A 25,530-nucleotide genomic window follows, 5' to 3' on the forward strand; every position below is an offset into this window, starting at 1 on the left:
ATAACGTTCCGTCGCTCCATTCTTGTCAATGGGTCCGCAAAAAATACGGAAGGCATACAGAACACATCCATGTGCCATCCATTTTCTGCGGATCCATGCCCACTTTGCCCATGTGCATACTGTTAAAACACATTATATTAATGATTAAAAATTTTAATGTTTCTGTTTGCAATCTGCAAAAACAACGGATCGCATACGGAAACCATGCAGAGTTTTTTTTGCGGAACTACGGAAATGGAAGTACAACGGAAAGAAAAACCTGAACAACGGATCCGTGAAAAACGGGTTGCAAAATACAAAAAATAAGCCATACGGTCGTGTGCAAGAGGCCTAAGTCGAAGGGTAAAAAAGCGTAACAGCATCGATGTCGCGTCTGCTTAGAAAAAACAGTGCTACGGAGAGAGCACTGATACAGTATAAGTATGTGCCCCCAACACCAGCCATAACAGTGGAAGGGCATTTAGCAGGAGGTTAGCCTACTTGCTGATGGTCTCCACATGTCAGGAGAAAGAGATGAGCTAATGGATAATGTACTTTCCTGTATGGTAGAGACAGTAATCCCTTATCCATTGAATAGGGAATAGAGTGAGAATGAGGGACTAGTCGTTCTATCTCCTCCAGTCACGGCGAGGGAGAGTTTATACAGGAAAGATGGTTGAGCGCTTCTTGCCACTTATCCAGCGAAAAGGTGATAAATGTTTTTGGCTGAAATACATAAGGGCTTCGCTGCAAGGGTCTCATACCAAATTTTGCTGCTCACCTTAAAAGGGGAGACATTTTAATACTGATGACCTATCCTCAGGATAGACCATCAGTATCTGATTGGTGGGGGTCCGACATCGGGGACCCCCGCCAACCAGCTGTTTTCACACAGCTTTTTCACACAGCTGATCGCGGGGGTCTGGGTGTCGGAGCCCCACCAATCAAATACTGATGACCTTTCCTCGGAAAACCCCTTTAAGTATATCCCGGCCCCAGGTGAATGTTAGCGTGAAGACACCACACAGACACGGTCAGAAACATCCATAGGAAATGCAGGGTTAAACCCCGGGCAAGGTGCCTAAACCAAAGGGAACCTGCCAACGTGAAAATGCAGGCAGCATGTTCTAGAGGAGGAGCTGGGCAGACGAGTATAGCTTTGTGGGCAAAGATTCAGTATAACTTGTAATTTCATCATTTGAATAGCATGTGTCATCAGGATCAACCCTATTAAACCCATGCCTGGTTGATGTGTAGAACACTACTGTATTTGTCTCTGTTGTACTGTTCCCAAGATATGACTTAGGTCTTTGGGGCCAAGCCCCGTGTAGCACCAGAGCTTCTCCACCTTGCACCTGGGCTCAGGCATCTCGTGTCTGCGCCATAGTCCGCACTGTTGGAGCATCCGAGTCTGCTTTCCCAGCAGCGCAGCAATATACTGAGCATGCGCAGATAGCATCATCCTGCACCCTAACAAAGCGGGTGGACTACTGTGCATATGCAGGATTAGATTACAAGATTACCAATCAATCCAGGGATTTAGGGAAATGATAAGGTCTTTTGTCCTGAGGGGCTCAGACCCACCCATTAATGTGCTGAAGGCCTAGTTTACATATCACTACAAAGTGATATATCTTGGGAGTGGTGCAAAGGAGATACATAAAAAAAATCAGGATCAACCCTACCAGGCATTATGCCTGGTTTAATAGGGGTGATTCTGAAGACAGATGCTCTTTAAATGAATAACTAAGTTATACAGAATCTTTTCCCATAAAACTGTATACAACCTGCTCAGCTCCTCCTGCTCTACAACATACCGCCTGCAGATTGCACTGCATTTTCATAGTGACGGGTTCTCTTACCAAGCCTATCTTCTGGGCAGCTCGGCATACCAGGTCAGCGTCAGGACCTTGTTGGTGCCACTTCACATGTCGTCTGTCGGCTCCTACTTTATGGAGCCTTATTGCAAGTGTTTATGTTAAGACGACATTAGTTGCTGAAGGGGTTCTCCTGTTACTTCCCCGACAGGTCCCGGGCCGTCGCCCTGGTTCTCCCGACTGAGCTCTTTTTACCAGATATCACGTTGGCTAGATGTGACCACTGCAGCCAATCACTGGCCTCTTCAGTGCGTTGCTGAAGCCAGTGATTGACGGCAGTGGTCACAGGTTGTTGAAGTGATGTCAGCACTGCAGCCGATGAGCCCTGCCAGGAGAACCGGACTAATGGTGTGGGATCTGTCGGGTAAGTAATGATCTATGCTTTATTACAGGTGGATCACAGGTGTTGTTCAGTTTCCTCCTGAAACTGGACAAGCCCTTTAAGTAGGTTGTAAAATAAACAGTGTGCAGAGCCTTGGCTGGCAGAGGCTTCCGTCCATGTTGGCTTTTCTCTGCAGTTTTGCATAATTGCCTTTTGGAACATAAGACATTTGGTTACCTGAACATGATGGCACTGTAACCCTGGGGTTAGATGAGACTTGTCGCTGACCTGAGAAGAGGTGTTTTTTCTGCGCAGGTTATTTTGGGTGTAGTGCTTTTGTAGTTTAGCTAGTAATAGCTGTGACATGTACAAAGTACAGGTTTTGTGAACACGTTCCACAGGTCAAGCCAGTCAACCTTTAATGCCTCGCATTAGGCAATTGAGCGAGAAAGGCTTCTGAAAAAGTGGCTTTCCTGTTTCCTGAGGTAAAGGATTTGGAGAGATGTACTGGGTAGGCTACTTTCACACTAGCGTTGTTTAAATCCGGCGTTCAATTCCGACACTGGAACTGCCCGCCGGATCCGGAAAAACGTGTGAAAACGGATTACATTTGAATACTGATCAGGATTTTGATCACAATGAAAAAATGCATTGGAAAAAACGGATCCGCCATTTATGGACTTTAACTTTTTTTTTTCACATTTTTCGGGTTTAACATGCAAAAGCCGGATCCGGCGTTAATGCAAGTCAATGGGAAAAAGACCGGATCCGGCGTTCAGTCAAAGTGTTCAGGGTTTTTGGCAACATACGGTTTTCTGAAAAGCCTGATCAGTCAAAAAGACTGAACTGAAGACATCCTGATGCATCCTGAACGGATTGCTCTCCATTCAGAATGCATTAGGATAAAACTGATCAGTTCTTTTCTGGATTTGAGCCCCTAGGACGAAACTCAGCGCCGGAAAAGAAAACCGCTAGTGTGAAAGTAGCCTAAGGTTCTGCCAGTGCTTTATAATATGTGATGTTATGTCTCTTGTGATAGTAGATTTATTTGAAAAAATCATCCATCCGGTAGGCGGAACGGAGGCAAACTGATGCATTCTGAGCGGATCCTTTTCCATTCAGAATGCATGATCCGTTTGGACCGCTTGTGCGAGCCCTGAACGGATCTTAGAAACGGAAAGCCGAATCGCCAGTGTGAAAGTAGCCTTACTCGAATTGTAGTAAACTGCAGGAGTTATCCTGATTTGACTACCTTGGTCTTGAGGAGATTCCTGGCTCTTTCTCCATTCCCAACTGGTTTATCGTCTTTCTTGTATCTCTGAGCTAAAAGAAATGTTTGCATTGTAGTTCAGTGACGACTGATGAAAGGACACCTGACGCGGCAGTCAGAAGCAGGATCGTCTCACATTTCTCAGGGTGGTGGTGGCACTGTGTACTAAATATTAGCTGACCAGCGTGGCAGGATGTTCCCTCTGCATGCTAGATGTCTTCTCTGGTTACAGCTTGTGTACTGTTCCTTCATAGACTAAATCCAGCCACTACATTATACACCCTATTTTCAGAGGTGTCTGCTATGGGATGAGGGAGAGAAGCTCTTCTGAAGTGCATGTGCTTCCATTTCACACTCCTCAGCCCTACTGGCCTAATCTTGGGACGGGCCCCCTCGTGCTGTGACCCATCCAGGCATAGACTCCACAAGACATCTGATGGCAGTACCAAAAAGTTAGCAGTAGATACCGTATTTTTCGCTTTATAAGACACACCTGTTTATAAGACGCACCTAGGTTTTTGAGGAGGAAAATGAGAAAATAAATATTTTTAACCAAAAGGTGTGCTTTTGGTGGGTTTTGAACTAATGGTGGTCTGTGGATGACACTATTATGGGTGATCTGTGGATGACACTTCTATGGAGGGGATCTGTGGATGACGCACTGTTATGAGGGATCTATGGATGACACTTATGTGATTATACCCCCATCATCCTAGAGAATACACTGATGTACTGTAGGTACTGTACATTGGTGTATTCTCAAGGACGAGGGGAGTTATAGTCAGATTAAATAGAAGCACTATCCAGGGACTGTTCTGTAATTGGCATGTGTTTATATTAAATATGACTATAACCCCCCTCATCCATAGAAATCCACTCATATACTGCAGCACATGCGTGGATTCCTATGGATGAGGGAGGTTATAGTCATATTTAATATAAACACATGACTATTACAGAACAGTCCCTGGACAGTGCTTATATTAAATATGACTATAACCCCCCTCATCCATAGGAATCCACTCATATACTGCAGCACATGCGTGGACTCCTATGGCTGAGGGGGGTTATAGTCATACGGTATTTAATATAAACACAAGACAATTACAGAACAGTCCCTGGACAGTGCTTATATTAAATATGACTATAACCCCCCTCATCCATAGGAATCCACTCATATACTGCAGTATATGGGGGGGGGTTGTAGTCATATATGACACATTTGCAGTCATTTTTATATTGCCCTGAGCTCCACTCACCCGGGGACTGGGTACACAAAACCGCTGTACACAGCAGGAGCAGAGCTGGTACAGCGGGAAATTGGAAGGAAGCTGATGGAGGTGAGGGCAGCACCACTGCGCTCACCACTAATCAGCAGGACTAAAGAAGTGCGGGCTGACGGCAGCAGAGCACATTCATTGAAGCTGCCAGCCCGCCCAACGGTTTACTGTAATATCTCTTCAACTTCATTCACCTTCTCCTGGTACGGAGATTTCAGAGACTTCCACTTGTGTTTTACCTCTTCTACCTCTTGAATCAGTAACTCTGGGCTTGTCTCCTCTGTTTTGACAATGTCTGCTTCTTGTATGAATTCAGAAAGGAAGCTCAGGACTTGCAGCTGGCTGCACAGCATCTTCTGCTTTCTGCGTCGCTCCATGGAATAATCCAGGACTTTGGCTGAGATCTCGCCATCACCTTCTTCTTTACACCGCACGTCCAGACAAGTAGTTCGGGAGCAGGAAGCAGTGACAGGATGACGGAGGGCTTTTGGATTCCCTCTCTAACCGCCCTTGTCTGGAAGTGCGGTGTAAAGAAGAAGGTGATGGCGAGATCCCAGCCAGTCCTGGTGGATGATTCCAAGTCCTGAGCTTCCTTCCTGAATTCATACAAGAAGCGGACATTGGCAAAAGGGAGGAGACAAGCCCAGAGTTACTGATTCAAGAGGTAAAACAGAAGTGGAAGTCTCTGAAATCTCCGTACCAGGAGAAAATTCTGTTCAGTTTACTATAATAGCGGGCAGGCTTGCAGCAGCGGAGCACAATAAGTGAAGCCGCCAGCCCGACCATCCCTGGTGCAGTCTTGTTAAGGAAGCGCGGGCTAGCGGCAGAAGCCTTTAGTGGGGCCGCCAGCCCGCCCAACAGTTTAATGGCAGGCTCAGGAGTTGTTAGTGAGAGCTCCTGAGCCTCCTAATTTTAGTTCTATTCGTTTTATAAGACGCAGTGACTTTTCCCCTCCACTTTGGAGGGAAAAAAAGTGCTTCTTATAAAACGAAAAATACGGTACTTTGGGGGGAATTTACTAATCTGAAATATTTCAGGCGCAGATGGTGGCGCAATGGTTAGTTGCGCCGCTATCTGCGACTTCGCCCCGCTCATGCCAGGTTTCAAAATTGTGGAAGGTGACGGGCCCATCTCCTTTACCATTTTCTATGCCTGTTTTACGCAATGTAAGACCGCTCGGAAGCTGGCTTACATTTAGAACTGGCACTGGATGCACTGAAGTTATGGAGAGGCCGGCGCCTCTTAACTTCAGTGGATGATCCACCAGCTTAGGGCTTTATTAAGAGTGTCAGTCTTAATAAATGTGCGTGCCCCTTTGTCTCTAACCTTTCAGCAGACTTAACAAAATCAAGTGAAAATAACAGCTTGCGATATATCTTATCTGAGAAAAATGTCCCTTTCTCCACTTATGAGCTCTAGCCTTGCCCGCTAAGGGCCCATTTATATGGGCCAATGCAAAGGGCAATGATCAGGAATTAACCGTTTGTTCCCACTCATTGCCCATTCGCCTAACTACATTTCCATGCAGCAATCATTCCCTCTGTATAGGGATGAACAAGCGCTACTGTGATTGTTCATCCCCGCAGAGATTCATTGTTTATCAGCAGCACATCTCTGATTATATGGGGCAATGCGCTGCCAACAAACGATGATTTTAGGCACCCATTAAATGATTGGGTCACCCAACAAATGGGCTTTTTCTTGTTTGAGTGATCAGCTGCACATTTACGTGGAGCAGTTATTGAGAATGAGCATTTGTAGGTGCTTTTTTTTTTTTTTTTTTTTTTTTTTTTTTTTTACACTGAACACAGTGTGACCGGGCACATTATTCTGGTAACTTGCTCATGGCAAACCATGGGCGCTCTGACCAGTTAGCAGATGTACGGCCCTATGATGCACTTTGTGTTCTCACACGTCTTTCATAGCCAGCATTGTCTTTTCAGATATTTGGGTTACAGTAGCTCTTTGGTGGGATTTGACCAGACTGGCATCACTGAACTTTTGATATTGATGACCTTGTTACCATTTCACTGGTTGTCCTTCAATGGACCACTTTTACTAAATACTAATCCCTGCCATATGATACGCTGAATCCACTATGTAGCCACCACAATTTGGGCATGTGCATAGACATAGGAACACTGTCATGTGCCTGCAGCCAGCACTCTAGTTGTATTGTATATATGTACAGCTAAGGTGCTTTCACACTAGCGTTATTCTTTTCCGGTACTGAGTTTCGTCCTAGGGGCTCAATACCGGAAAATAACTGATCAGTTTTATCCCCATGCATTCTGAATGGAGAGCAATTTGTTCAGGATGCATCAGGATGTCTTCAGTTCAGTCTTTTTGACTGTTCAGGACGGAGATAATACCGCAGCATGCTACTGTTCTATCTCCGGCCCAAAAAACTGAACACTTGCTCTGATCCGTCCTGCCGCTAGTGTGAAAGTACCCTCATCCGGCAAAACGGATCCGGTATATATATTTTTTCCACATGTTTAAAGGTCTGCGCATGCTCAGACCGGAATACCGGATCCGTCAATGCGGCAATTTGAATGCCGGATCCGGCACTAATACATTCTTATGGAAAAAAATTGCCGGATCCGGCATTCAGGCAAGTGTACATTGGCCAGAGATAAAACCGTAGCATGCTGAGGTATTATCTCCGTCCTGAACAGTCAAAGACTAAACTGAAGACATCCTGAACGGAATGTTCTCCATTCAGAATGCATGGGGATAAAACTGATCAGTTCTGTTCTGGTATAGATCCCCTAAGATGGAACTCAATTCCGAAAAAGAATAACGCTAGTGTGAAAGTACCCTTATTATAATGAGTTTATGACTTGAGTGAGTATTTGACCTAGAAGTGTAAATCCTGCTGATGATACAAGAGGGATCAATTTTAAGAAAGGACTGAATGACAAAGGGTCATGTCACCTAGAATATATAATTTATTGGTAATATTTTATTCAGTTTCAGATGTAGAGGCTACTTTAAAAATGCATACTAAGGCTGCAGCAAATGATTATTTTAGTAATCGAGTATTCTACCGATTATTTTTATGATCAATTGAGTACTCTTATAAGAAAAACCTTCTTAAAATAACGTATTGCTTTATAAAAAGAATATTATTTTCTGACAGTGGTATAGCAAATAATTGCACACACATAAGGCTTCTTTCACAGCTGCAATATACATTCTGTCAGAAGAGCAGCCAGAATGTACCATATCGGGTTATAGCTGGATACTGCCGGCTGCTGCAGCTATTGACTGTAATGGGGTCCGACCTTGTTACAGCATACAAGCTGGGTTTTGGCAGGACAAAAAAAAAACGCTTTGGACGATACACAGCATGTATGCCGGAACATGGCCAGATGGCCTTGGACTAGGGATCGACCGATTATTGATTTTTTAGGGCCGATACCGATAATTTGTGAACTTTCAGGCCGATAGCCGATAATTTATACCGATATTCTGGGAATTTTCATTTTTGAAAAAAAATAAAAATACAGCCGCGCATGCGCATTGAATGTCTGACCGCTCCGAGCTGAGATCTCAAATGCGCCGAATACAGCCGCGCACGGCGCATGCGCGAGAACTCGTCCGCAGCGTCACACGGAGGAGGACATGGGCGGGCTGGAGGGACGCGCTGGGCGGCGGCTGTGTATGAAGGTAGACGGAGCCTCTAGGTGCTAATGACGCCCACATAGCACCTAGAGGCTCATTAGCATATTTATAAAAGTTAGTTTTTTAGCAAAACCGCTGCCCCACAAGTGATTATAGTAGGATGGTTGGCCAGAGCAGACACTAGCAGATCGCTAGTGTCTGACAGCTAATTATGTCATACGAAGTGATAGAAACCCTTTAACGTGTATTTATTTATTTATTTTTTTAAATCTTTCTTTTTCATTTATACTTAATATTTTTTTTTTTTTTTTACTAACTTTTAGCCCCCTTAGGGACTAGAACCCTTGCCCTATTCACCCTGATAGATCTCTATCAGGGTGAATAGGATCTCACACTGTCCCTGCTGCTCTGGGCTTTGTGCACACAGCAGCATGGAGCTGAACATGGCAGCCAGGGCTTCAATAGTGTCCTGGCTGCCGATCGGAGCCCCAGCTGTGTAATCCTGGGGCTCCGATCGGAGGAGCAGGGGAGAGGGGATCCTGTGGCCACTGCCACCAATGATTAATACTGGTGGGGGGGCGCACTGTGCCACCAATGATTAATACTGGGGGGCTTGGGGGGGGGGGGGCGCACTGCGCCACCAATGATTAATACTGGGGGGCTTGGGGGGGGGAGGGCGCACTGCGCCACCAATGATTAATATTGGGGGGGGGGGGCGCACTGCGCCACCAATGATTAATATTGGGGGGGGGGGGGCGCACTGCGCCACCAATGATTAATACTGGGGGGCTTGGGGGCACTGCGCCACCAATGATTAATACTGGGGGGCTCGGGGGGGAGGGCGCACTGCGCCACCAATGATTAATACTGGGGGGGGGGAGGGCGCACTGCGCCACCAATGATTAATACTGGGGGGCTTGGGGGGGGAGGGCGCACTGCGCCACCAATGATTAATACTGGGGGGCTTGGGGGGGAGGGCGCACTGCGCCACCAATGATTAATACTGGGGGGCTTGGGGGGGAGGGCGCACTGCGCCACCAATGATTAATACTGGGGGGCTTGGGGGGGGGGGAGGGCGCACTGCGCCACCAATGATTAATACTGGGGGGCTTGGGGGGGGGGGGGCGCACTGCGCCACCAATGATTAATACTGGGGGGCTTGGGGGGCACACTGCGCCACTAATGAACATAAATCTCTCATTAATTCATATACAGGAGGCGGGAGCTGGCTGCAGAATCATATAGCCGGCTCCCGACCTCTATGAGCGGTAGCTGCGATCCGCGGCACCTGAAGGGTTAACTACAGCGGATCGCAGCTACCGCTCATAGAGGTCGGGAGCCAGCTATGTGATTCTACAGCCAGCTCCCGCCTCCTGTATATGAATTAATGAGAGATTTCTCTTCATTGGTGGCGCAGCGGCCATAGCCCCGCCCCTTCTTTTGTCCCCCTTCCTCTCACTGGCTGCAGCGGCAGCATCACAGGGGGAGGAGACACTGCTTCCTTCTCCCCTGTGCTGCTGAGGGAACACGGAGAGCGCTGAGAGCAGCGCGATCTGTGTTCCCCATACGTTATCGGTATATCGGCAAAATAGATGCCGATACCGATAACTTCCAAAATCCTGAATATCGGCCGATAATATCGGTAAAACCGATAATCGGTCGATCCCTACCTTGGACCACATTATAGTCAATGAGAGCATATAGCTGCCTGGCTGTATCCGGCTTATACCCAATACCGTATACTCAAGCAGGCTGTTCTTCTGCCAGAATGTGTATCTAAGGTATGCCCTCCATTCCATGTCCCCCACTCCCCCAGTGCCTCTATGCCATCCACCATGTTCCCCACCCCCAGTACCATCAGATCAGCCCCTCCATGCCATATGTCCCACTGCCCCAGTGCCTTCAGCCCCTCCATTGCCATGTCCCCCTTCCTCAGTGCCTCCATGCCATCCACCATTTCCCCCCACTCCCCCAGTGCCATCATGCCATCCATTGCCACCCCAGTTGCCATGTCTCCCACTCTCCCAGTGCCATTAGATCAGCCCCTACCTCCATGCCATGTCGCCCACTCCCCCAGTGCCATCTGCCCCTCCATGCCATCCATTGCCATGTACTCCTCCCCCAGTGCCTCCATGCCATCCACCATGTCCCCCATTGCCATTAGATCAGCCCCTCCATGCCATGTCCCCCACCCAGCGTCATCAGCCCTTCTATGCCATCCATGTCCAGTCCCCCACTCCTCCAGCGCCATCAGCCCAGTTCAAATCACAGGTGCCCTCTTCAAATCCCTCGCTAACTTTATACTTACCTTTCGTGGCACTGGCAGTGCGCTGACATGTAGTCCGCAGGAGACGGACCGCATCTTCTTCCCAGCATGCACTGGGAGGGACCTGACGTCACACACAGTGTCAGCCAGCGCGCTCACGATGTGTGCACGTAGGGCCCTGGCCAGTGCAGCGCGGTGCCGAGTCGGGAGGCCATGGAGCGGTGAGTGAGAGGCTTCACTTCACTCACTCTCCGTGGTCATATGATTTAAACGAATCCTCGATGCAGGGAAATTGCATGGAGGATTTTTTTACCTCGATTACATTGATGAATCTTTCCAGCCCTAATGCATACACTTTATTGGTTGCCGTTTAGACCATTATTACAATCTAGATTAGTGATTCTCAACATGCATGAAATATCTCAGCTCCTATGGTACGCATAATGCCATTCCTGCCTCAGAGGAGCTTGGTGTAGGGGCTTTATATCATTCTTGTCTAGTGCTATGATTTGGTTTAGTTACGTTTTAGCGTCTTCTAGCAGGTATTGGGGGGTACTATGTCACCTTGGGGAGAGAGCGTCTTAGGCTACTTTCGTACTTTAGTTTTGCCCTAATGCAGGATCCGCTCAGAATGCATCAGTTTGCCTCTGCTTGCAGCGTTTTGGTGTCCGTCTGATGAAACTGAGCCAAACGGATGCGTCCTTGTAAGTCAATGGGGACGGATCAGTTTTCACTGACACAATCTGGCACAATAGAAAACGGATCCGTCCCCCATTTACTTTTAATGGTGTTCAAGTCGGATCCGTCTTGGCTATGTTAAAGATAATACAAACGGATCCGTTCTGAACGGATGCAGACGGTTGTATTATCTGAACGGATCCGCACAAAACGAGAGTGTGAAAGTAGCCTTAATCGGCATGAGGAGGTGCTGGCTTGTTTATTGTCCAAGTCATGTCTCAAGGCCTATTATAAAGGGTTGAACATTGACTTACAGGATAGCTGCCTTCCATCTGGTGGCATTAGAGGTTTACTAAGAGCTCATTTGCTCCCTTTCTTTCTAGCAGGTAGAAATCTGTTTACTTTCCCTATCGTAAATGTAGCAAGTCTTTTTGTGGTCTGAGGAACCACTGATCAGTGGTTGGCGAACCCTACTGAGAAGCGTTTATCTACTGTAGATGTTTGCACCAGGGCTGGCCACTTATTTTCATAATCTGCTTTCCACTGGTTGTACTGTGGAATGGTTTAGTACTTTCATAATGTCAGAAATTTTGATTAATGAGGGTCTGGGTGCTGAAACAAAGGGACAGAGCACTTTGCCTCTTCATCTGTAACTTGCTGTTCTCGAAGAGGGGGGCGGATAACTGAAGATGGGCTCATAGACTAAGGTTACATTCACAACAAGGCATAGGTGGAAAAAAACCATCAGTTAGGGCTCATGCACACAAACGTATTTTCTTTCCGTGTCAGTTCCGTTTTTTGTTTTTTTTGCGGACCGTATGCGGGACCATTCAGTTTCAACGGGTCTGCAAAAAAACAGAAGTTACTCTGTGTGCATTTCGTTACTGTATGTTCGTATTTCCGTTCCCCAAAGAAATAGAACATGTCCTATTATTGTCCGCATTACGGACAAGGATAGTACTGTTCTTTTAGGGGCCAGCCGTTCCGTTCCGCAAAATACGGAATGCACACAGACGTCATCTGTATTTTTTTGCAGACCGCTAAAAATATATACGGTTGTGTGCATAAGCCCTTAAAAACAGGCCGTTCTGCTGTATTTAACCGTTCGTGTGAATGTAGCCTAACACAGCCTTTTTTCTTCGACCGTTATACTGCAGCATGTTCAGTATCTGACCTACGTTTAGCTGTGTAAATGTAATGTCATGTGTTCCCTAAAATACATAATGCTTATCTGGCTTTACTATTCTACTTTTTCCCCCTCAATAAAGGACTGAAGAGGACCTGTCCTTACGGTGTTTCATTTAATGTCTCAGAAGTGAAGGGCAGATTATAACTGTGTCCAACTGGAAGGCATCTTTGAAGAAGCTGGTTGGAGTTTGTGAGGTAAATTCTGTACAGTGGTTTTTCTGGGCGTTAAATATTGGTGACATCTTCAGGACAGATGAACAATATCAGCAGGCAGTCAGACTCCCTGCGCCCACATGGGATGAGCACTGTGGCCTCCTGAAACTATACCAAGCACAGCCAATACATCGTTTAGTGGCAGTTACAGCTCAGTCCAATTCACTTATATGGGACTGAGCTTCTGAAAGGCCATGTGATAACTGGATCTGATGTGACAGGCCGAAGAAGAGGCCTCAGTGCCTGCTTGCCCCCTTCAAATAACTGTTCGCGGGGATGCCAGGAGTCGACCTATACTGAGGATAACTCATGAATACTTAAAAACGTTCCTTGGAGGGTGGGAATAAAAAATAATAAAAAGTTATTCTAATCCGATTTATAAACAACATTAATTAATAGAACATGCTTGCTTTATCTAGGGAGTAATCCGTTTAGTAAATGAAAATGGCCACCGTCCAGTTAAACAGAAAGAAACCTGTCCTTTAAGGCTCCATTCACACGTCCGCAAATGGGTCCCCATCCGTTCCGCAATTTTGCGGAACGTGTGCGGACCCATTCATATTCTATGGGGACGGAATGGATGCGGACAGCACACAGTGTGCTGTCTGCAGCCGCAATTGCGGAGCGGTGCCCCTATCTACAGGTCCGCAGCTCCGCAAAAGATAGAACATGTCCTATTCTTGTCCGCAGCTTGCAGACAAGAATAGGCATTTCTATAGGGGCAATTTGCGGGTCCGCAACACACCACGGACGTGTGAATGGAGCCTAAATGTAACTAAGATGGAGCTGGAGACTTGTGTGTATTGGAATGAGGACTGTTCTGTTGTAAGCTGTAATATATCATTCATGGTCATGCTCCCTGGACATGAACTATGTGCTCAGTCAGGTAGACAGGATTGTGGAGAGATGGACCTTTAGAATCAGCTAGCCGACTGAGGAATGGCCGAGAAGAGGTTTGTCTCTGTTCCCCCTGGTGGTTGACTGTAGTGAGCCCATATAGATAACGCTTCTGTTTAGGGTAGGGCTTCGTGTTTTCAGATCAATGTATTTCTCTTACACGTTGCTTGTAACTAATCTTGCAAAATGGTTCCCACTCTTCATTTACTAAATATGGATAAGTATTGCGTGTGCCTGTGCTGGATTTACCATATCCATGTTTTTGTATGTTTTCTTCATAGCTTCTCACGTTCAGCTGACCTATGAAATGGCAGAGAATGGCACTGATTGTGAACAGAGGCGTGTTGGACTGGCTAAAGAGCAACACAACGGGAGCTTCACAGGTATGCTACTTTTGTAGTAAAATAATTTGATTTGACGCGTATGAAAACAGGAGCGAAGAAAGAAAGAAATCCTATTGTGCTTGACTGGGCTTTACTACCTCCAAATTTGTTTCTGCAGTAGCTTTCATAGATCACCCTGTGGGCTCATCTGAAGCATGCGGTTGAATTTAGTGGATTTTATCAAATGTACAGCTTTTTGCATTCAACTTTAGCATTCAGTGAAGCTGTGCACAGGTCCATACATTCCCCTCTTCCACTGTCTGTAGTTTACAAGACATTGCACAGTATAGAGAGTGTGTCCCCAACACAAGTGGTTGTCCAAAATGTTTATACCAATGTCCTAACATCAGGGTAAGTCATTGGTATCTGATGACCATACAACTCCCAGCATCCCTGCTGATCAGCCGTTTGAAGATACATTGGTGCTCCAATGAGCTCTTCAGCCTCCTTAGAGCTTACCAAGCACAGTGCCTTACTTTGTATAGCGGCTGTGCTTGGTATGGCAGCTCATGCCTATTCACTTGAATAGGACTGAGCTGCTCCTAGCCCATATGACTGATGTACTGTGATGTCACTGGACTGGTGGTCTCTTCAAATAGCTTATCAGTGGGGGCGCTAACCATGCTGTAAGTTTACATGCGGAGACCCGAAGTGCAATAAAGACAGCTCAAGATGTGGGGAGCATGTAAGTATGCTTCTCTTCACAGGTCTGGTGGGGTAGATTGAAAGAAAAAAAAATGTCCTGGACAACCTCAAAGGTTTCTTGTGACCTATTCGGGCATACATTGTGTAAGAGTGTGATAAATCTGTATATAGTCGTAAAAGACGTAAAATAAAAAAATTAAACCACCACCGCTAACCCAGACCGTAATTATAGTCCACAATCAAGTGAAACGAGACCTATCATACATCCATCAGATAAAGGGAACTTATTATACTTTATTTGGGATTTGTTGAGGCTTTAAAAGTAAGAACCGTCACCGAACCGGACAAGGTAGTGGTAACTCAGATGCGCTACATGGCCCGGAAATAAATAGCATAGCTTTGGCTGGATGAGAGCAACCCTTCTAGGAGGGAATACGTTGCCAAAATATACAGGTCGTTGAATTTGGAACATGGCTATATTTGAAAACATTGTGGCCATTTTGGATGGTTACTTCTGGTTTAGCATCAGGAGAGCTGATGAGATATTGTTTAGGTTTATTATTACACACACAACTCCAGTTGGGTATGCTGTTGTAGGCTAAGTGGTCAGAGGGTGTATCTTTTTTTAGAATGTGCCATAGTACAGTATATATCAGTTGAGAACAGCATTTTCTCTTTAATGACTACACAGTATGTTCTAAGACAAGTTTCACTCTAGTGCTAAAGATCGGGCAGGGAATGGCCTGCCAGATCTCTCTGCAGTCCAGCATTGCCAGAAGCTTGAAAGTCCCGGCCCGGCCCCGTTAGCTATAAGCCTGCTAGATCTCTAGCGCTAGGGTGAAACTAGTCTAACTCGGGTATTATTTTTATGTGATTGAAATGCTGATGTGGTTTGGCATGAGGAGTCTAGAGGGGGGTGGACATGGACTCCAAAAACTCATGGACGTATTGGACTTTTCAGGACTGATGAACTTTTTTTTTTTAAGTGACGATACGCATTAGTCTAAAGATGATCAAAAAGGATAGTTTTAACCAAAATGATTGTTTGTCGGGTGAAATTTAACAACGATCGTTTAAGCCAGCCAATGATAGACCATTATCATCTGAAAAGAATTTGGCCACGTTTGATGTTTTCATCCAATAGTGAAATAAAAGATCATTTGTGTACGATCTTTGTTTGAAAGAACGTTCCTAGAAAGATCTTTGGTCCATAACACATAGGGCTATTTTGTACAACCATCATAAAATGTTTTTGACTGTATCTTTTGAAATGGCCGTTCACCTAATTCTTAGTAGGAAATTAAAAAACTTTTAATAAAAACATCAGGTTCATCGGGTGATCCTGTCTTTCGTGCAGGCAATTAAATTATTGTTTCTGGGCAGCAGATTGTGCGGTCTAAACAGTGATCTGCTTCCCAGAAACAATGCAGCTGTGTGACGATGAGTGATCGCAACAGCCATCCTACTGTGAAGGAGATCATTGCATGTAAATGCGCGATCTCCTACTCTGAGCGAGCAGCCGACTGTCAGGAAGGAACCTTTCCTTCCCGACAATTGGCTGCTCCTCAGCCCTTGTAATCCTGCCTTTAGTGCCACTTCTTGGCTGGAGAGCAGAAGGATCATATGCTGTTGAGGTCAGGTTGGAAATCAGCATCCCTATTTAAGTCTGTAGAGCGGGACACTGAATGGAAGCAATTATTTAGACATTTTCTGCCACATTTTTGTACATTACATGTATTTACTCAAATCAGTCAATGCTCCCAGTGGAGTTAATCTCAGTAAGCCGGTTGATGAATGTACTCCACCCAACCAGGGGCGTAAAAAACACATTTTTTGCTGATGTTGTACTGGTTGGACTTGGGCCTGTGGCTTCAGTGTTTTTTAGGCATCACAGCTTGCTACTGAGTATCAGACCATAATGTCATATACCTTACATTTTGCTTGCCTATTTATTAAGTTTAAATTGCGATAGTACTTAGTATTATAATCTACATGTAACATGATCTTCTGTAAATGTTTTATGAATTTTTGCTCATGATATTGTTTGATAATCTGACTCTGGTTCCACGGTTTTTGTAATGTGTGCCTTGCTCTCTTTGTGTAATCTGGCTGTAGATGACAAATTTTAATTATTTTCTGCTCACGTTTTTGTGAGTAGATCCGGGTTGAGTTTACATACGGAAAGCTTGTTCTTACGTAGTTAATACAGTTGAAAAAAGACACAAGTCCATCAATTTCAACCAAGGGATGGGTGGGGACGCGAATCTCAGAAGGGAGACTCAGATTTCGACACGTTTTCATAAGCATTAATGTTGTTTACTTTTAAGAAAAAATCGAAACCCTTTTTGAAACTGTCCACTGTTTCTGCTGTGACCACGTCCTGAGGAAGTCTATTCCACAGCTTCACCGTTCTTACAGTAAAGAAGCTTTGACGCTTCCGGAGACTGAACTTTTTCCTCTCCAGTCGGAGGCAGTGCCCCCTTGTCTTTTGAGTGCATGGAACAGCTTTTCACCGTATTTTTTTTTTTTTGTATGGCCCATTTATATATTTGTATAGGTTAACCATGTCCCCCCTTAGACGTCTCTTCTCAAGACTAAATACATTTAATTATTTTACTCTTTCATAACTAATACCCTCCATGCCCCTTATCAGTTTAGTCGCTCTCCTCTGTACTTTTTCCAGCTGTAGTGTGTCCTTTCTATGGACTGGTGCCCAGAACTGAACTGCATATTCCAGATGAGGCCGCACCAACGCTGTGTAAAGTGGTAATATTACATCCCTGCCCCGCGAGTCCATGCCTCGTTTAATGCATGACAGTATCCTGGTGGCCTTAGAAATTTAATCTACCGTATATACTCGAGTATAAGCCGACCCGAATATAAGCCGAGGCCCCTAATTTTACCCCCAAAAAATGGGAAAAATTATTGACTCGAGTATAAGACTAGGGTGGGAAATGCAGCTATAATGCAGAGTGTATGTGTATATAATGCACACACTCTACATTATATACACACATCTGCAAGAGGGTGACTCAGATTGATGGGAGTCTGACTCTGACTCCCTGTATTTAATGCAGAGTGTGTGCATTATATACACACACACACTCTGCATTAAATACAGGGAGCCATCCACAGATCCCCCCCTAAACAGTGCCATCCACAGATCCCCCCCTAAATAGTGCCATCCACAGATCTCCCCCCTAAACAGTGCCATCCACAGATCCCCCCCTAAATGGTGCCATCCACAGATCTCCCCCCTAAATAGTGCCATCCACAGATCTCCCCTCCCCTAAACAGTGCCATCCACAGATCTCCCCTCCCCTAAACAGTGCCACCCACAGATCTCCCCTCCCCTAAACAGTGCCATCCACAGATCTCCCCTCCCCTAAACAGTGCCATCCACAGATCTCCCCTCCCCTAAACAGTGCCATCCACAGATCTCCCCTCCCCTAAACAGTGCCATCCACAGATCTCCCCTCCCCTAAACAGTGCCATCCACAGATCTCCCCTCCCCTAAACAGTGCCATGATGGCACTGTTTAGGGGAGGGGGGATCTGTGGATGGCACTGTAGGGGGATCTGTGGATGGCACTGCCATCCACAGATCCCCCTACAGTGCCATCCACAGATCCCCCTCCCCGACGCTCACAGCAGTATATTTATAAACGAATCAGTAACTACGGTACTTTAACTTTAATCATTGCTCATTGCTGAGCTCTTTACTCAGATTATTTGGATATCTCACTTTGTCTTAGCTCCGGTAATAGCAGGCAGTGCGGACGGGCGGCGCTCACTCACTGACGTCACGCGCCTGCTCCCACTAGGCGGCGCAGGCGCGTGACGTCAGTGAGTGAGCGCCGCCCCCCGCACTGCCTGCTATTACCGGAGCTAAGACAGACCTAGACTCGAGTATAAGACGAGGGGGCTTTTTGAGCACAAAAATATGTGCCAAAAAACTCGTCTTATACTCGAGTATATACGGTACCATCTACAAGGACACCCAGATCCTTCTCTATAAGTGACTCTCCCAGTGTTACATCACCTAGGACATATATAGCACAGAGATTATTACTACCAAGATGCATAACTTTACATTTGTCCACATTGAACCTCATTTGCCAAGTTGATGCCCAATCACTCAGTGTTCAAATCAGCTTGTAGTTTATGGACATCTTCCATAAACTGTACAGTACTTCACAGCTTAGGCTACTTTCACACTGGCGTTTTGGCTTTCCGTTTGTGAGATCCATTCAGGGCTCTCACAAGCGGTCCAAAACAGATCAGTTTTGCCCTAATGCATTCTGAATGGAAAAGGATCCGCTGAGAATGTATCAGTTTGCCTCCGATCAGTCACCATTCCACTTTGGAGACGGACACCAAAATGCTGCTTGCAGCGTTTTTGTGTCCGTCCTACGAAACTGAGCCAAACTGACCCGTTCTGACACACAATGTAAGTCAATAGGACTGTTTCTATGACACAATCTGGCACAATAGAAAACGCATCCGTCCTCCATGACGGATCCGCACCAAACGCGAGTGTTAAATAGCCTAAGTGTCATCTGCAAAAATAGAAATGGTGCTATTGTGGTAAAATATACTGAGACTTAGTTACTAATCCTGTAGATCAAGGGTGCGCAACCTGCGTCCGGGGGCCGCTTGGGGCCCGCGATACCATTCTGTGCGGCCCCTAACTAGCAACTACATTGCCCATCCGTTAAGTGCGGAAGGGAAAAATGTGGGATGGAAACGGCCGGTAACAGTGTTTTGCAGATGCGTGATTTGTTTTAAACCAAAACTAAAAAGGTTGTGTCCATGAGGCCTAATAAGGAAGAGTTTGAGACCTGAAGGGATCCCTTTTACATCTGCAACCAGTGTACTTCCATGAAAACGCAAGCGGTAATGTCATTGCACAGGAATAAGGCTCAGTTCAGACCTGAGCGTTCTGAAAGGAGCGCTCTGTATGCGCGATTGTACGGGCGTTTACAATCGCGCATACAGAGACAAGCGTACACGTCTTGTCTATGTACGGGAACGCGCGACAAGCGCCCAAAAAAACGCTTCTGTACTTGTTTGAGCGTCGGGCGTTTTACAGCGCGATCGTACGCGCTGTAAAACGCCCAGGTGAGAACCATTCCCATAGGGAAGCATTGGTTTCTCCTTGTTGAGCGTTTTACAGCGCGTAGGAACGCGCTGTAAAACGCTCAGGTCTGAACTGAGCCTAATTCTTAGGCTCTGTTTACATTTGTTTCATGGTTATGGATAATTCTTATTGTGATATCAACTTGCATGTGTAATAAATGCAGTAGTGATGATTGTATTACAGTAGACCAGCTAAACTGACAGTAGGCGACTTTCACACTGGCGTTTTTACTGGATCTGGCAGGATTTAGCAAAAACGCTTCCGTTACTGATAATACAACCATCTGCATCTGTTATGAACGGATCTAATTGTATTATATTTAACATAGCCAAGACGGATCCGTCATGAACTCCATTGAAAGTCAGTGGGGGACGGATCCGTTTTCTATTGTCAACGAAAACTGATCCTTCCTTATTCCGTCTTGCTCAGCATCCCAGGACGGAAAGCAAACCGCGGCATGCTGCGGTTTTTTGCTTTCCGGTATAAGAACGGAATGAAATGCATTTTGGAGTATTCCGTTCTGTTCAGTTACGTTTTGTCCCCTTTAGCAATGAATGGGGGCAAAACTGAAGCGTTTTTTTTTTTCGGTATTGAGACCCTATGACGGATCTCAATACCAGAAAATATTCACGCTAGTGTGAAAGTAGCCTTAGCAAGCTTATCATTAAAGGGGTTTTGTCACTTCAGCAAATGGCATTTATTACAGTTCTGCAACTCTGCAAAAGAGATCGAACATATTCCTATTCTTGTCCGTTTTGCACACAATAATAGGCATTTTAATCATAGGGCAGGACGTTCCGATCTGCAAAATGTGGAACGAACACGGCCGGTATCTGTTTTTTCTGGATCCGCAATTTGCGGTCCGCAAAAACAGATACGGTTGTGTGAATGCAACCTAAAGGTCTAACAGTGTCAGTTTCCGGTTTGTTTTTGGGTAGCCAACTACTGCTCATGGTACCAGGGATTTGTGCTCGCTTGTATTCATGGTTTTGAATCTGTGAGATGAAAGAGGAAGAATATAAAATACTGACTTATTGACCTTGGTTCTTGGAACTACTGCAGAGCACTTTTCGGTATTTCATCAGTGATCAGCTGGGCAGTCGCCTCTGGCTTTTCCATTCCGTCTGTGAACTTTTCTGAAAGCTGTAGGTCAGGGTCCTGTCATCACCTAATCAGCCACTGCTTGACGCTATATTATTTTCCAATGCCACGTCTGACACTAGGTCTATATAATGTCCTAGATAAGTACCGTAACGTGCACACTAACCGGTTCCTAAGATTTAGAACTTTCTCGTTCATCCAAGGACCTGGGTTAGAGAAGCTGCAGTGTGCTCTACTGCTGATGACTAATGGCCCCTTCTGTATCACTGCACTTGTACATCATTTATTTCCTCTGTGGTACTCCATTGATGAATCCGTGAAGCTGTAGGGCCCTCTGAATCATAAACTGTGTACAAATTGCACATTGAGGCACAAAAGAAATTGTGGAACCTATTTTTGCTCAAGTGAAGCATTCTTTCTGACATTATGTTACAGATTCCAGTTTCCTGAACGAGAAGAAAAGGAGAGACCGCGAAGAGCGACAGAGTATTGTTCTCTGGAGGAAGCCATTCATTACCTTGCAGTATTTTTTCCTTGAAACCTTGATAAACTTGAAGGAGTGGAGCTTAAAGTAAGAGTTCACCACATTACTAATATTAATTTGCATGTGATTCAGTAACGTATACTATGACAATAGGCCTTTTATTGCATATTTTAATAGTTGTGATATAGTGGATCTCTTTTGATGTAGTTTCTTTAAAGGGGTTCTCCTGGCTTTTAATATTGATCACCTATCCTCAGGATAGGTAATCAATATCAGATTGGTGGGGGTCCAACACCTGGCACCCCCGCCAGTTGTCTGTATGAATGGAAGGCGCATGCTGTGTGCATGTGCCGTCTCCCGTCTCTATTCCTGCTACTGCTATGTCTGTGGCAAGGCAGCAGGAAGAGAGAAGGGAGACGGCACATGCACACTGCGCGCTCCATCTCCTCATACAGCTGATCGGTGGGGGTGCAGAGTTTCGGACCCTGAGGATAGGTCATCTATATTAAAACCCTTTTAAATATACGAGAATAGCAGAACCAGCACCTGCCTAACACGTTTTGTTTTTTGTACCTCCAAGCTGCCGTAGATTTCTGTTTAGGCACACAGACTGCTGCAGATGTGCCTAATTTATGATGAGGCTCCTCGTCATAAATTAGGTGCACCTACCGGCAGTGCAGGGGAGATCGTAGACTACCTTAAAATGCTGGTATGTGATAAATATTCTCTATTGCATTAGTGTAATGTACTACTAGTGGAACCTGCTTCAAAAACTGCCTAGGGCAGCTCTGCAGACCACCTATTTGTGCCGGTGACATCATCGGACGAATGTCTACACCCAGCATAGTGAGGAGAAGCCCGGTACGTCACTGCCAGTAAACAAACAGACCTTGCCCTGCACTATGCAGTGCAAGGCAAAGGAGAGCAAGGAAATCGGCGGTGTCTGCGCTTGGAATTGCAGCTCAGCCCAATTGTCTTGAATATGGTTGAGCTACAACTAGGCCATGTGACCGAGATACGGTGACATGACATGGCCAAAGAAGAGGCCACAGCCCTCACATCCCGGGTGTTGGACCTCCACTGATCTGATATTGATAACCTATCAATATAAATTCCTGGATAACCCCTTTAAGACCAGACCCTTCTCTATGAGCTAGAACAGAGATCTGCTGTGTAAGGAGTGCTGATGGGACTAATATGATGGGGAGTGTAAGGGATTGCTCGCTCTCAGGGCTTGGCAGTCACAGACTTCTTAGCAGACAGCGGATTTGAAGTCCAAATAATAATTTATTTTGGCACTTCAGCACAAACATAACAGCAAAATAAACACCTGCCCTTCTGGGCTCTAACTAATACACAATAGTATGCCCTGACTCACCTCTACGCACAGGTTTACACACAGCATCTCAGGCTCCAAGCCTTTCTGTAGGGTCACTTTCTCTCCCCAGTCATACACAGAGGTTGTCTTATCCCTCCTTGATTATAGCCCACCTGACCTCACCTGTGATCTCCTCAGCTAAAGGTAATACCTGTAGTGGACTAGGACTGTGGACTGAGAGACTCCCACTACCAACCTGTCTCCCAGTTCAAAGAAATCCAGCCCATACACCTTTAAACAAACCGTCAAGAACTCCATTGACTTACATTGTGTGCCAGGACGGATCCGTTTGGCTCAGTTTCGTCAAGCGGACAGCAAAACGCTGCAGGCAACGTTATGGTGTCCGCCTCCAGAGGGGAATGGAGACTGAACAGAGGCAAACTGATGTATTCTGAGCGGATCCTTTTCCACTCAGAATGCATTAAGGCAAAACTGATCCGTTTTGGACCTCTTGTGTGAGCCCATGACGGATGTCACAAACGGAAAGCCAAAACGCGAGTGTGAAAGTAGCCTAAACTGAAACCCCCCCCCCCCACACCATACCTCTACCGTGCACTTTATCACAGGAGATACATTTAATATAGGTTTCATATTGTTAGACATATGATAAGTGAGAAAACAGCACGAAAGTCTAACAAATTGTAACTTGGCACCTTTATCAAGTTAAAGTTTCATGCTTGCTGCTTAAAAAATAGATTTATATGTCTTTTTACCTTTTAGTACTTGATCGTGGTAATATAAGACTTATACAAATGTATTTGTTTGGCATTGACTTTGTAGATACAGCATTTTAGTGCAGTTCTTAAGCAGCGATTGAGGTGTTCAGGGATTATAACTGGTTTATGTTGAGTGATAGGTGCAATAAATAGGCTTGGCATTGGTGCTTTGTAATTTTAATACCTTATTACATATTAAGTGACAGGAACACTTAAAAAAATAAGCCTCACTGTTTCAGGGTTGTTTGATTTTTAAAGGTCACTTAGTGTGAAATTTTCTAGTGATTTCCTGTAATGACTTGTAACCTGAGATGGAGTATTACTCAATACTAGATAGTCTTCCTTTTGTGAGAATACCTGTAACGTAGATGGGAGAGTCACTAGTAGAGAAGGATTTGGGTGTACTTGTAGATTATAGACTAACAGCATGTGATGCCAATTAGCTGCTTCTAAGGCCAGTAGAATACTGTTGTGAATGAAAAGAGGCATGGACTAACAGAAATCTAATATTACCTCTTAACAAAGTATAAGTGAGGTCTCATCTGGAATATGTAGTTCAGAGCACCAGTTCATATTAAAGGTAGCTAGAAAAGGCACAAAGAAGAGCAGTTAAACTGATAAAAGACATAGAGGATCTTGGTTATGAGGAAAGATTAGAAGAATTAAAGGGATTTTCTGTATATTGATGACCTATCCTCAGGACAGCACCTGGCACCCCTACCGACCAGCTTCCAGCATCAGAACTAGCACAGAACAGAGTCAGAAGTGCAGCGGCTGTACCGGGTTACTGCATTCACTTGAATAGTGTCTGAACTGCAGGAACCTGGTATGACCACTAGACCTTGAACCGACCTGCCTTTCTGACTCCGTTCAAAGTGCAAGTTCCAGCATTGGAGGCTGCAGGGAACAGCTAATCGGGGATGGGGGGATGTGTCGGACTTCCACCAATCTGATCTGGGAGTTTTTAAACATTGTTATTGCTCACTACACAGCAGACACCCAGTGGCAGAGTCTGTGATGCTGTGATCGGTTGTGACTATGACATATAAGTGGTCTTTTACAGGGAGCGCATGCTCCCGGGGGACCGAACAATTTCCCCTTGCCAAGATCACAGGAGCTGTTCGGTTGCTGTGGCAGCCTTGGGGGTCCTGATGGCTTCAAGGCCTGTCATAGCAAAGTTCCTATCAAGCCTTGAATTTAGTGGCACGGCGAAATAGCGGCAGGACAGATCCGACAGGGTGAACAGCCTGTCAGATCCGTCCTGCCGCTAGTGTGAAAGTACTCTAAGATATTGGAGTGTGATCACAGAACCATCAAACATTTTGAGGGTCACAAGAAATGTGCTGAGAAAAAAATAGACTCAAATTAACTGCCAAAAATTTGAGAATAATCAAACATGAGTTGACCATGAACCCATTATCCTCCAGTGCTGTCATATTCCAGAACTGTCACCTCCCTGGCGTTCCCAGAAGTACAAGGTGTTCAGTGCTCAGAGACATGTCTAAGTTGAGGAAGCCTGAAACCCAACCACCACTGAACAAGACACTTAAGTTGAACAGGCAAGACTGGGCCTAGAAATATCTGATACAGATTTTTCAAAGGTTTTAGGCCTCTTTCAGACGGGCGTTGCGGGAAAATGTGCGGGGGTGTTGCGGGAACATGCGCGATTTTTCCGCGCTAGTGCAAAACATTGTAATGCGTTTTGCACGCGCGTGAGAAAAATAGCCATGTTTGGTACCCGAACTTCTTCACAGAAGTTCGTGCTTGGGATCGGTGTTCTGTAGATTGTATTATTTTCCCTTATAACATGGTTATAAGGGAAAATAATAGCATTCTGAATACAGAATGCTAAGTAAAATAGCGCTGGAGGGGTTAAAAAAAGAAAAGAAAAATAATTTAACTCACCTTAATCCACTTGATCGCACAGCCGGCATCTGCTTCTGACTTCTTTCTTTGCTCTGTGCAGGAACAGGACCTGTGGTGACGTCACTCCGGTCATCGCATGATCCATCACCATGGTAAAAGATCATGTGATGGATCATGTAATGACCGGAGGTGACGTCACCACAGGTCCTGTTCCTGCACAG

At 45.5% G+C, this 25,530-nt stretch overlaps 1 protein-coding gene across 1 annotated transcript in view; it reads left to right on the top strand.

The window, feature by feature from the left end:
* VMP1 (vacuole membrane protein 1) overlaps window positions 1–25,530 on the top strand; it is a 178,446-nt gene that overhangs the window by 4,985 nt on the left and 147,931 nt on the right. The window contains 3 exon segments of the mRNA XM_040424665.1: window positions 12,568–12,682; window positions 13,879–13,980; window positions 21,301–21,436. Of these exon segments, the coding sequence (XP_040280599.1) occupies window positions 13,905–13,980; window positions 21,301–21,436 (212 nt within the window). The 5' untranslated portion in view covers window positions 12,568–12,682; window positions 13,879–13,904.

This window comes from Bufo bufo, chromosome 3 (assembly GCF_905171765.1).
Source record: "Bufo bufo chromosome 3, aBufBuf1.1, whole genome shotgun sequence".
Taxonomy (NCBI): domain Eukaryota; kingdom Metazoa; phylum Chordata; class Amphibia; order Anura; family Bufonidae; genus Bufo; species Bufo bufo.